The 13,664-nt window shown below is 39.0% G+C and overlaps 2 protein-coding genes across 5 annotated transcripts in view; one reads left to right on the forward strand and one right to left on the reverse strand.

The window, feature by feature from the left end:
- Nucleotides 1–13,664, reverse strand: part of LOC100543781 (dehydrogenase/reductase SDR family member 9) — a 50,254-nt gene that overhangs the window by 32,841 nt on the left and 3,749 nt on the right. The window lies entirely within an intron of this gene.
- ABCB11 (ATP binding cassette subfamily B member 11) overlaps nucleotides 1–13,664 on the forward strand; it is a 49,193-nt gene that overhangs the window by 27,368 nt on the left and 8,161 nt on the right. For 2 of the 3 annotated variants that reach the window (XM_010713699.4, XM_010713700.4), the window contains exons 14-23: nucleotides 516–626; nucleotides 1,543–1,668; nucleotides 2,981–3,184; nucleotides 3,852–4,022; nucleotides 4,671–4,872; nucleotides 5,589–5,667; nucleotides 6,576–6,708; nucleotides 8,565–8,726; nucleotides 11,891–11,995; nucleotides 12,094–12,255. In XM_010713699.4, the coding sequence (XP_010712001.1) occupies nucleotides 516–626; nucleotides 1,543–1,668; nucleotides 2,981–3,184; nucleotides 3,852–4,022; nucleotides 4,671–4,872; nucleotides 5,589–5,667; nucleotides 6,576–6,708; nucleotides 8,565–8,726; nucleotides 11,891–11,995; nucleotides 12,094–12,255 (1,455 nt within the window). The remainder of the gene's footprint in view (nucleotides 1–515; nucleotides 627–1,542; nucleotides 1,669–2,980; nucleotides 3,185–3,851; nucleotides 4,023–4,670; nucleotides 4,873–5,588; nucleotides 5,668–6,575; nucleotides 6,709–8,564; nucleotides 8,727–11,890; nucleotides 11,996–12,093; nucleotides 12,256–13,664) is intronic. The other variant, XM_085227875.1, reaches the window with a different exon arrangement.

Below are 13,664 nucleotides of genomic sequence, written 5' to 3' on the forward strand. Positions count from 1 at the left end.
TATATGTGACCCAGAGCACTTCATGGAAAAGCTTCAGGGTTCCTTCTCCTAGGACGGGGCATTCAGAGATGAATGTTCGAAATGCAAAATGATGAAGTGTGCAGATTTTCAGCAAGTTATTGTTTCCTCACTGGTTTAAGAGAGAGTTTATATGTGCAAAGTATTGTCATTTCAGTCCCAAGGCACTGCCTGAATTGACTTAGTTAAAATGCTTAATTCGTGCAGCTATTCTGCTCCAGGAAAAATAAGCTGAGTGGTAGGCTTTGTAAATGCAGTAAAGAGGGTGCATTCATCTTGCCTGCACTACTTAACGGGGACAATTCCCTGGTTATTTTAGCCTTTAGTATCATGTCCCTTACCTGCTAGCCCTGGGGTAGATTCTGCTGCTAGCTCAATTCAACCAATTGCTGTTCAGAGATGTTCTGTCTTTGTATGGTGTTGGAAACATTTATCTACTACTGCAACAGTGTTGGCTGTTCAGGAATAAGTAAATAAAGCAATAAATTTTACCCTAGAAACCCACCATTGACTGCATGTCGGAAGAAGGCTACAAGCTGGATAAAGTAAGAGGTGAAATTGAATTTCATAATGTAACATTCCATTTTCCCTCCAGACCTGACGTAAAGGTAATTATTTGTCATCCCTTTTGTGAATACATTTACTGAAAACAAACAAAATAACCTGCCAGCAACTTCTAGATTTTCAGTAGAGTTTTCTTTCTGCAATTTTAGACTCCCTGTTTAAAAGTAGACAAAATAATTCATCTATCAGTTGTGTTCCTCTATTTACCATTGTTTGTTTTACCATTCTGAAATATCTATTGTCATACATATTCCATGCTGCTGAACATAAACTTGCTGATTTTGGGCAATTTTACCTGCATATAGTTATGCACATGTATCAACATAGGCTATAATAGGGCACAAAGTAGTAAGCTGGACAGAATAAAGAGATTTTATAGAAATCTTCCATTACGCCAGGAATGCATTATATGACAGTTAACATCTAGGAAAAGGTACAGGAACCTCGGGTGTATACCCCATTATTTCTTTGCTGCTGTGTTTGAATTGACAAATCCTCAAAAAAAAACAAACAACAACAACAACAAAAAACATAATATTGGATAGACCCAGAAGCATATGAATTATTGGAATATTCTATATAATTTCACTTCTATATTCTTAACATCTGTTCTTGGACAGGCATTCTCAATTCATATAGACTCTTCCTTAACGTGGATTTATTGCCAGGTTCTACAGTGGTATTAACTTGACTAGTTCTTAATGATGAACAGCAAGAACAAACGAAGATCAAAATGTGATGCCTGTCATAGAAAACAGCAGTCTGCTTTTATAAGGTCGTCAAACAATGTAAAAATATTTAGCTTTCTTTTTCTTATTAGTTTTTTTATTTTTTAGTTTTGTACATTTGCTTAGAATCTGCATTTTCAAATAAAGAACATAGTATCCTCCTGCTGCTTGGCTATATAGCTCTGAGAGAATTAGAATGGATGGATTCTTTTCCTTTTTTTTTTCTCTCCAGATTTTGGATAACCTTAGCATGGTTATTAAAACAGGGGAGACAACAGCTTTTGTTGGAGCTAGTGGAGCTGGAAAGAGTACAATAATACAGCTCATCCAGCGTTTCTATGACCCTACTGATGGCATGGTGAGTGTCTAATTCTGGCAGAGGTTCCTGTATTATTGGGACTTGAAAGAGTTTCTTCTCTGAGAGGGAAAGGAAGACTCCTAATGTTTATTTTGATCATTCAAAAAAGAAATGAGTAAAATCACCTCTCAAGGGAGTGCTGAATAAATACTATCAAGAGTAATTATGTGAAAGGAAAAACCCCTCAGGATGAAATAAAAATTCAGTGCTAACCTGAATGAAAACAGTATCTATAGATAATCCATCTTAAGTTCTGGGAAACACAGTGTTGAACATTTAATCATTATTGGACAGTACTGCTCTGCATGTGTCATTACCATTTAATAATGGATTGGCTAAGAATATGAGCTACATTTGTTAATAGGCTTCATTCTATTTCCATTTCCCTAAATGGCACAAATCACATACATGGTTACCTGTATTTAAGTGTATAAGAGAAAAAGAACCAATTTAATGTAAGCATAGCGTGCCCATCTCATGTTTATAGAACTCAGTTTCATTATTGTGTTCTATGATTTCTGTGATTTCTTCTTGTGTTGTTCATGCCAAAAGACTAAAGTTTCAATATTCATAAAGAACATGTCACTGTATAACCTAACGGGGATGAGGAAATGTATGGAAAATACAGTGGCACTGCTCACAAAAACCTTTATTTTTCTTAGGAATATTTTTGTAAATTTTTGCTTGCTGTGTTTTACAATAAGGTCTCTTCATCATTAGTTTCCTCCCCAGCACAGAAACAATGGAATACATTTGTCTAAAAGTATTCTTTTCCATAAATGAGAGGAAAGGACTAGAAAATAAGGTGCATGGACATCTTTTGGGGCTCTGTGAGTCGATCAGTCTAGAAAATAGAAATCCCTCCCCCCTCAAAGCAATGACCTGTCTTAAAGAGTGTCTGCAGGGAGATGGTGGAGGATGAGGATGGATGATTTTTCTGCCTTGCATTCCATGGAGCTTTTAATTCAGATTTACTAATGAATAGCTTTGTCTGTGTATGTTCAAATTAGTTAGTCTTTTAAAGAGAGTGATTTTGATGAGTACTTTCCACTTGGTTTTATTTGTGAGATCAAGAAAAGAGAGATATAGGGAAATGAATCAAGGGCACAAGTCCTAGGCACAAGAGTTATCAAACACTTCTGCCACTGCACTGCAGCTTTTCAAGTATGAAAGACGTTTTTTATATTGGGCATAGAAAAGCAGCCTCACGGGTCTTTTATTCTTATTGTGTTTCTTTGTCTCTGAACTGAAGGGAATAATGTCCCTGAATTTTATTTTATTTGCTTGCCTTTGCTTTACTTGGATTCTGCAGATTACTCTGGATGGCCATGACATTCGTTCCCTTAATATCCAGTGGCTGCGCTCACAGATTGGTGTTGTTGAGCAAGAGCCAGTGCTGTTTGCTACCACGATTGCAGAGAATATTCGATATGGTCGGGATGATGCTACCATGGAAGACATAATCAGAGCAGCCAAACAGGCCAATGCTTACAAGTTCATCATGGACTTGCCACAGGTATACTGTGCCTTGAAAGTAAAACTTGACGTAAAATAGAAGAATCAATCCTTTCTTCTTCCCCTCATACAACCATCTGTGAAAGGCAGATTAAAAGGGAGAATAGGAAGCAACCTGCTCTCTGATGAGAGTTAATTAGGTCTTACTATATGGATTTCACCAAGTTAATAAATATAATATAATGCATGATTATACAGTTATACCAGCTCTCTTGATCTTGGGCTGTGTGTCCATCTAATTCTCTAGCTGAGCCTGGTACTATTAGCGTATGATCATGATCAGAGATGCAGTGTTCTTGAGTCACATGCCATCAGCAGACATGTCCAGCTTTGTGGCAAGTTTGTTAGTGAGTCATCTGATGGAGAGTGGGCAGCTGTTTCTTCTCCATTGCAGCTCTTGCTGATCTAGTTGTTCTGAGCCCAATCAGAACATTTTACTTTTTTATCAATACATGCTTTCATTTGGGGGTTGATACCCCAGTTCAGGCAAAACAATATTATTCATTATGGAAAATGTTATTTTGTGTTTGTCTGATATAATAGTGAGATTTTTTTCTGTTTCAAAATTGAAAGATTTTTATATTTTTCTCTCAGGACAAGTCTGACAATGTTTATGTTGATTCTTAATAGAAGACTTTGTTATGCATTTTTTTTTCTTCCTTTCCCAGCAATTTGATACTCATGTTGGAGAGGGTGGAAGTCAGATGAGCGGAGGTCAAAAGCAGAGGATAGCTATTGCTCGAGCCCTTGTGAGAAACCCTAAAATCCTGCTACTGGATATGGCTACTTCAGCACTTGATAATGAAAGTGAAGCAATTGTCCAGGAAGCACTTCAAAAGGTTTGCTATATTATAGCATAAATCATATCTATAAGAGCAGAAATTATTTTGAATGCACTTTGCAGACAATGCTGATGAATTTTGACAATGTAGTGAAAAGCTTTTAATAATAGCTTTTATATGCAGCATTAGAATTTTTGCATTATTAACAAGACGTGTTACAATGGGACGTTGGCAGGGATCAGTAGTTCCCATTGTCCAGAGATAGCTGCTTGTCCTGGGAGATTGTCTAGGCTCCATCTTGTTCAGTGTAAATTATGATCTGGTCCATGTTTTCTTAGTCCAACAATAAACCCCATATGGGTTTTGGCATAAAGTAAGTAATAAGATGCTAAGGACTCTCAAAATTTTGCCAGCTATATCCCTGTCAAGGAGGACACTTTTCTCTGTTGTGTGTAACACTTGTCTGATTACAACTAAATTTTTGCAGCACAGATACCCACTATAAGCTGTGGACTTCGTAGATGTCTGGGTTTCTCTCCTTTTCTGTGGGTAATACATGGACTGTGGATGGAATTCAAGTCAGAGTCAGATAAAACCACTTGAAAGACTCCTTTCGCTTTGGAGAAACTTTAGTTTATATAGCATTGGTTCCAATTGGTTTCCCTTTGCTCTCCTGGCACTGGAGCTGATTTTGTTCCCTGTCAGGCTCACCTTGGCCGCACAGCAATCTCAATAGCTCACCGCTTGTCTGCTGTCAAAGCTGCTGATGTCATCATTGGGTTTGAGCATGGAAGGGCTGTGGAGAGAGGAACTCATGAAGAGCTCTTGAAGAGAAAAGGGGTTTATTTCATGTTGGTGACCTTGCAAAGCAAAGGAGAGGCAGCACTTAATAGTGCAGCAACAGAATGTAAGTGTCTTGCTTTCTCTTATAAAACTATATAAAACTATATACAATCCCAGAGAATGTAGATTACTGTTATTTTTTCATAGCGTCTAGTTGCTTTTCCACTCTCCCTGGATATTTTTTTGGCTGAAATTTAGCATTCATCAAAGTAATACATTGATAGCTCTATCCAAAGTTTTTAAGGCATATCTACTGAATTACCTTCCTGATACAGATCTGCCCTGAAACAGTAATCCTGACCTGCAATACCCTGCCATTTTATATCTTGATTTTGTGCTGACAGTCCAGACATGCTACATTTGAAATGCAAGAAAATTACAGACTATGTTGAAATCACTCTATTTATTTTACTGGAAGCAAATTTGAATCAAAACTTTTGGAAATGAAGGTCTAAGAGAATGACTTGTTTTAATTTTGCAAATATCATATCTTGGTGATGATTTTCTTAAAAGAAGAGAGCAATCGCAGTACCAAAATTGGGCAACAGCCTTCAGGAGGCACAACTCAAGTGAGGCAGCCCAATATTTAATTATCTTCATGAGGTATACTGCAAATATAAAACTTACAGTATATACACGTTGAGCATCAACATTGTATTATATTCCTCACTTTCTACAAAGTATTTCAGTTACGATTTGGAGATTGCAGTTATTAAATAGGAGTTAGATTGTATGCAAATTTAGCACAAACTGAAGAATTGTATGTACTGTATTCTAAAGCAGCAGAAAATAAAGTGGTTGAGCCAAATCTTGAGAAAGTCCAGTCATTCAGAAGAGGAAGCTATCGTGCCAGTTTGCGGTGAGTCTTAAAAGTCACTAAGTCTCAGTGTGCTTTCAGATCTGTCTATATTTTTCCCACCATTCAAAAATCCCAATAGCAGTAATTATTTGCTGGGTTGCGTGTTGGTTAATAAGGAATGGAAGGACTGCAATCATTTTACTAAGACAAAGTCAACTTGGAAAGAAAGGGCTTGGGTAATCTGTTAATGATTGAAAGTCCATGGATAAATAGACTTTTTTTATTCCACTTTCTAGACAAAGTACCTTTCCCTTGTCAGTTTTGGCTTTCTGTGTCGATGTTCCATTTTTAATATTACAATCATGCAGCCATGTATTTATTTTACCTAATGCACTTTCAGCCAGTTCACTTGAGGAAAGAAAAAATGACTTGCTGTGTAATTACTTGAAAAATCAATGCAACATATGAGGACATTTATATTATGGCTTTTTCTTGGTAAAAATGAAAGCATTTTACAAACCAGACTATCCTGTACCTAGATATTAATTACTTCTTTCAGGCAAGCTTGTGTTAGACATTTAAGTGAATACATCTCCTGCATTGTAAGGTCATGTTTCATCAGGGAGTGGTGGATTGTTTCTGGACTGTATTACTTGATAGTAATAATGGTGAAATGACTTGGTGTCTTAACAGCTTTTGCAAACAGAGTAGGATATAGCGTGATCTTGGACAGGGAAGGTCACGTATAGACAGTGTCTGAGCAGAGTAAGATTTTGAATAGTATTTATTCCTACTGAGATGAAACTATCTCAAATGTTGAGACAGCATGAAATAAGAAAAAAGTCAGTGTGATTCCCGTAAGTTGTCAGTGAATCCTGATGTAGTTGTTATGAAAATTACATTTGCTTTAAAGCAAGTATCATGTTACTGAGCTGTGAGTAACTGACCATATTTGTCCTCTTTCACAGAGCTTCACTTCGGCAACGGTCTAGATCTCAGCTCTCTAATGTGGTTCCTGACCCTCCATTATCCATTGTAGGAGATCAGGCAGAGTCTGTGTATCTTAAGTCTTATGAGGAAGATGATGAACAAGCGAAAAAGGTCAAGCCTAATACTTCATTATTATATTGCAACCAAAAGGGATATCTTTTATATTACTTGGTAATGAGAACCTATAGATATGTGCCTCTGTTACAGGCAGATATGACTTTTTGGATTGATGCTTTCTTACACTTAAACAAAGCCACAGCTTCAGGTCTTATTGTCTGTATCCTTTAGGCTGCATTTTGATGGTCCTTATGTTGATTGGTCCAGATAAAATTTCTTGCAGACTAGGAGCTCTTGTAAATTGTTACATGTGCTGTAGATTAAGTTGAAAAAGACCTATTTGAAAAAGCAAAAAGCAAAATATTATCAGTGAAGTGTAATAGCCACTTAACAATAGAAGTGCTGCTGCTTCTTGTTTAATGTAGTGAGTTCCTTTTCCTCTCAAAATCATTTGGAAGCATGTGAGTCGAAAGAGACAGAATCACAGAATGGCCAGGGTTGGAAAGGACCTCGAGGATCACAAATCTCCAACTCCCCTGCTACATGCAGGGCCATCAACCTTCCCATTCAACGTTAGACCAGGCTGCCCAGGGCCCCATCCAATCTGGCCTTGAACACTTCCAGGGACAGGGCATCTACAACCTCTCTGGGCAGCCTGTTCCAGCACCTTACCAATCCCTCTGTAAAGAATTTCCCCCTGACGTCCAACCTAAATCTCCCCTCCCTCAACTTAAAACTATTTCCCCTCGTCCTGCAGTTATCAACCCTTTCAAAGAGTTGATTCCCCTCCCCTCTGTAGGCTCCCTTTAGGTATTGAAAGGCTGCAATGAGGTCACCCCGCAGCCTTCTTAAAGACCCTCATTGCAATCTTGCCCAGAATTCATTCAGTGGCAGTGCCTTGTGCAATCAAGTGGCATAGAAAATAAAGATGGCATGCATTAAAGTTATGTAGAATAGAACCAGTTCTTTAGGAATACATACAGTGAGTTTCTGAAGTGCTTATGAAACCCCCTGCACCAATTTGCAGGGCTACAGTTTTTTAGTGCAGAAAGCAGCAGTTATTGTCACTGTTATTGCTATTGTTGGGCCTATTCTGTGGCTAAATAGAGGGCTTCAGTGCTGTCACTCTGGCACTAGCTTAGAAGGAAGAGAAAAACAGAATGTTCCCACTCATTCATCCTCGCCCATTTCCAGCAGATAGGTCTTTACAGGGTCAGTTTTGTCTGGGCATTTCCAGCCGTATGAACTGAGAGAGATGAGCAGGGCTCAGCACACTGAGTGTTACAGAAAAACTGCATTATCAAACTGCAGGGTAAGTTGTAATTTGATGATGAATGTTCTGCTCTTATTGGGAGTAATTATGGGAATTCTGTCTGTAGCCTGAGGATGGTTCACAAAAGGGAGGCATAATTAGCATGTATAAAACTTGACTCTAGATATCTGTGTGAGGTCTCTTTTGTTCTAGTTATATTGCATACCTATTAATTTGATGCAGAGCCTGATCAGTGTGTTCAGCCATAATGCTTAAAAATAGTATTTAAGAACATTCCAGGAGAGATGAAAAGCCCCTTGTGAGGAAAAAGCTTAAGTTTTGATATTGAGTATTGCATCATCCATCCTCTGAAAGCAGCAAAATGGGAACAGTCTGAGTTTCAGTAGCAGAAAGTCTGCTTGTAATTAACCTCTTAATTTGGAATCAGTTGAGCTGAACAAGGCATATCTAGCCCTGCGAAAGAACTCCAGTCAGCAGCCAAGGCCCATCATTGCCCCTTCCCATATTATGCTAGAGCAGCTATTTGAGTATTAGAGACAGCCATTTAACAGACTAGGCTAATTATTGTACCTCACTGCCATACGGAGAGCATCACCAGGATAATGCATTTATCTCATAAATCCAATCTTTTTTTCAGGAATCTGTTGAGGAGGAGGAAGATGTCAAACCTGTCCCATTTGCCAGGATTTTGAAGTATAATGCTTCTGAATGGCCATACATGGTGATAGGATCTCTGGGAGCAGCTGTGAATGGAGCGCTCAGTCCACTCTATGCTTTGTTATTCAGTCAGATTCTTGGGGTATGTTAAGCTGACATCTGAAAGTGTATTAGAGTGGTTAAGCAGAAGGGAGTGTAGGACCCTGCAGCACAATACCTGGCGTATTTTGGGCAAATCTTTAGGTCCTGTCAAGTAAACGGATTTAGCCTACTTATCTATGAAAAGTTATTTCATAGAGATATGTAACTGTCATTCTGCTATCATTTGGACTTTCTCTTGAAGGGGCAGGTTTATTAATGTTTGTCATGTGTGCTTCATCATCTGTCTTGATTGCTTTCCAGAAACTGTTGGGAGCAGGTTACTGCACATATGCATTTTATTTTAAATTAAACAAGATATACCTCAGATCCACATACAGTGAGGAGGGAGACATGCAGAGGTCCCTCCATGCAGAATTTTATTCTGGAGTCTTGGCCAGGCTTTTTAGGAAAGCCTTGGGTCAAACCCAAAAAATACCTCACATTTTTCTTCACATATTTCATTTCTGGAACATCCAGCTCTTTGCTGCGTTTTCCCTGCACAATTCCCAGAGAGAGGTAGATTGTTGTAACAGATTGCATACCTGCCAGCAGAAAGCAGACTTGCATCAACAAGTTTGAAAGACAAGCAGGAAACAGGAATGTGTTTTAAACTTTGTCATTTGCTAAGGGATGCATTGCCGTCACAATCTACAGTCTCACTTGAAACTTTTATTTAAGAGTTCAACTGTGACTTTTCTTTCAAAAACTTGTTGGAATAGAGAGGATGCTTGCTCCTTTTGTAAAATAGTTCTTTTGGGAAAACCTTTGTCAAGTTAGTTGGAAACTGGAGGGCTACCTGAGGAAATTCAGCACTGCTCTAACCGGTGCCTACGTAAATGCCCTAAACTTTCAAGAATCAGGAGGATTTATGCTAACTCTTACTGGGTAAACTAATGACACATTCACTGGCAAGAAAATGGGAATACTAATATAGTTTTGGGGTTTAGGTAATAATCTGAGATAGGGTAAAACTTGTGTTGTAATCCCCACTTATTCATCTAGGTCACATTAGGTACCTTTGGGTGCAAAGAATGTATGATACAAAGGGTAGAGACACACCTAGGGACTAGAGGATTAAATCCTTTCAGGCAGGCAGGAAGTCAATGAATCCTCCAGCTTCTGAGCTATTGATTAGAAAAGGGATAAGAAAATGCCCCTAACATGCCAACAGTCTATGGAAAAAATGATGACCTTTTGCTGTTGGTTTGGCAGGTCTACCCCTGCCAGGAAGGGGCAGAGCAGGAGACGTTCCTGTCCCTGGTGATCCACTAAGGTTCACGAGAGAGCAGGGGAGCACTGCTTTGCATAGTCTGCAATCAGTCTTTTGATTCCTTTTGAGAGTTGGATTTTCCTAACACTGGGAGGTCAAGACTTGAAGTCATCCTACAGGATGCTGAATTCCTTTATTGTGGATGAATTCTTTCTCTTGAATGTCTTGAGTTCATGAAAAGAAAGAGATTGCAAGAAAAAAAAAAACAAACCATAGCCAACATGAGCAAAGTCCAATATCTGTGTTTTATTATTCATAAATTTAAGAAATTTCTGCCTGCTGCCAAGGAAGGCAGGCAGATGGAACAGGCATCTGTCTTCCAAACTGTTTGACTGTCTGCAGTGATGTTGTGACAGATATGTGGGCTCATGCTGTGGGAATAATACACTAGAGAAACAACGGGAAAAGTCCCTACAACTACAGAATGAAAGAGTGAATTTAGCAAGGTCTGCCTTGAAGGTGCTAAAAAAATTAGTCCTAAGAAGTCAGTGAAGAGCTGGATAATACTGGATATATCTCTTTAGTTGTTCTGTTCAAATCAGAAGCTTACCTGGGGAACTCTTTACTCAGTTGTTTCTTCTCAACTGTTCTATGGTTCTCATTGTGAAACTATCCAAGGGAAATTAATCATTTTCCAATGAAATTCAATTGGAAATATGTTTGAACTGTTTGCAGTACAGAGATCTCTTTCCAACCACTGTTGCTTCTTTATTGTAGGACAATTAAGCGCTCTCAGTTTAGGGTGAGCGTAGGCATGTACGTCAGTGCATGGCTTTTCTAGCTTCACAGATGATAGGCTGAGAAGGTGAGAGATCAAGCAATTTATAGCAAGAGAGAAATCCAATTAGAATGAATTTAACGTTAGTGGAGAAGTACAGCCATGAGCTGTGGCTTATCCCTGCAAGTAGCATAAGCAGTTCAGCAGTTCAGGTAGGTTAACTGACATGAATATCAACTGCTGTGAGGGAAAGTAATTGCTAAAGATGGCTTCTTAGATGTGTTTCACTGCTTCAGCAGCAGCCAGTAACACCAGCAGTTGTTGGAAAAGATGAGATATAAAGAACAACAGATAGAAGGAAAATATAACAGAGATTGGAGTGGATGAGGATGGAGGGGCTCTGCTTTAAGTTCTAAAGCTCTTCTTCAAGTAGTCATCAGTGAGCAAATAGCTTGTATCCACACTTCTTCAGTAAAAGACATGGGCTTCTCTTGAAGCCTGCCTGGAGCAATTATGGCATCGATTAGTATTATGCAAGGAGTCATCTTAAGGTGTAATTACTTATGAGTACTTTGTATGGCTCAATAAGGTTGCAGTTGTCACAGATTAAACAGGAGGTATGGAGGCTGCTGCAGTTGCTTTGTTTCTATGCCATTAATGTTATTGCCCTTCTGGTTACTGACCTTTGGTGTGTGTGTGATTAATTATAACTATACATGGACAGAAAGTAATCAGTATATGCAGACAGAGATTGTAACAAACTTGTTTAAGAGGAGTAAAAGAATCAATATTCTGTACCCAGGTGTAGCCTAGAGAAATATGGAAGTTGGCATTTCTGAGGGGTGAGGGAGAGACCTGTGTGGTAACTGTGATTCTTGGGGGAGCAGTAGAGTCATGAACAAACGGTTTTGGAAACAGCAATGAACATACAGATGTTTCACCTCCTAGGAACACGTCTGCCCAAAGGCAGCAGAATAAGCCTTCTTTTTGTCCCCACTCCTCCTGGCCAGAACTTAGAGCAGAGCAAGTTCCTAGGTCACCAGAACTTGTCCTTGAGCCAACAAGACTGAATGTGGTCCTTTCCCTTGGGCTCAGCTTGTAACTTCCTTTGGTGGTGGTCTTATAAAAACAGGCTCTTCTAATGTTATGTTATCCTTTTTTTTTTTTTCCCCTGAAGACCTTCTCCATTCTTGATGAAGAAGAACAAAAAATCCAGATCAATGGTGTCTGCCTGCTGTTTGTCTTGGTTGGAATTGTTTCATTTTTTACACAGTTTTTACAGGTAATAACAGTGCAATGTAAGTAAATTTTGTTTCTGATCCCATTTTCTGTGTGTATCTCTTTCTGTACAATCCTTTTCATTTATTGTTTGTGCTCCAGGGATACAACTTTGCCAAGTCTGGTGAGCTGCTTACGAGACGGTTAAGGAAAATTGGTTTCCAGGCTATGCTAGGGCAAGACATCGGCTGGTTTGATGACCGGAGGAACAGCCCCGGGGCACTGACTACGAGGCTTGCAACAGATGCATCACAGGTCCAAGGGGTAAGACCTTCATAATTCTTTTAATATAAGCACAGATTTAAGGCCTATTTTGACACATCATCACAGAAATTAACGAGCATGAGAACAGCAAAGTCAGTGTAGGCCAGTCCTTGATCAGTCAAATAAGCTTTTGCTGTTTATCATAGACTGTGAACTTGGAACTATTACCACTGTATTTACCTGAAAGCATAATTAGGATCACAGTTCATTGACCGCTATTGGTGTCTGTATTACCTGAACAGGAACACAAAAATAAATTGAACTAATATCAACCATCAGTGAAACTGGAATTAGCATCAGGGAGCTTTAATTCTTTGTTTTCCTTCTGAAGGGAAGTTAGCTCTTTGCCACAGTGCTTATGTGTTTATTTCAAAAGCATGTCAGGCTAGTACTGTCACAAGGTTCACCAATCTTGTTTACAGGATGATACTGTTCATGGTGTATCAAAGCTGTTCCTTGTCGCTTTGATTTAAAGCGACAGCCCATATAAAGAACCAGTTGACAGGACTAGCTGGTGCACCAGCCAGGGATCCAGGCAGCCAGTTTCAGTGTGAGTTCTTATTTGGGAAAGGGACCCACTCACCCCACGTGCTGCATTCCTTAGGAGATGAGGATTAAATTATGCTGAGCTATTAGTATACTTCACTGAATGGATGCTTTGTTAGAAGTGAACCGTTTCATTTGGTTCCAAAGCAAGTGGTTTTCCAGAAAAAAAAAGAAGGAAACATACAGTTGTTTCTATTACAAGTAATTGTTCTGATTCATCTTGACTGAAGATAATGGATTAGTTTTTAAAAACTACTATTTCTGGAGGTTCTAAGAATTTATAGATGAATGAGAGAAGAGGTTCCCAAAAACTGTGTCAGCAGAAGTTAGAACTTTAAGTTCTAACGCATGTAGAGCAATGGGGCAAAGCTGTCCAGTCCACAGCTCCAAGGGAGAAAAGGGAGACACCTGGTTAGCAGTGTCCTCTGCCTCTCGCTAGTACCTGACACAGAGTGTAGTCCATTGTTCCTGTTGCAGATGGGCAAGAAGACGCAGGCAAGTGTCTGGGGTCTGAGAGGGTCTGCAACAGAACCAGGAGTGAGAGGGACGCTCTTGGGGCGGGGAGATGATCTTCTGCTGTGGGCAGGTCTGAGACACTACAATCCAGGTAGAAACCGGAGTGGATTATGAACTGGAAATTCACATCCTGCACGTGAATTTAGTTAAAATGATCGAGGTTATAAAATAAGTATTTTTTTCTAATATATTGCAGCCTAGCTGCAATGTAGTGCTGTTGTTTATTACTCTGAAAGAAAATACCTTTTGAGTAAATAAATCACATTACAAAAAAATTGTGTTCTTAAAGTACATAAGGCAAAGATGAATGCACTAACAATATGTCAAAGCAAATTTTAAAATTTTAC

The sequence above is a fragment of the Meleagris gallopavo genome, chromosome 7 (genome assembly GCF_905368555.1).
Source record: "Meleagris gallopavo chromosome 7, MGAL_WU_HG_1.1, whole genome shotgun sequence".
NCBI classification, from domain to species: Eukaryota; Metazoa; Chordata; class Aves; order Galliformes; family Phasianidae; genus Meleagris; species Meleagris gallopavo.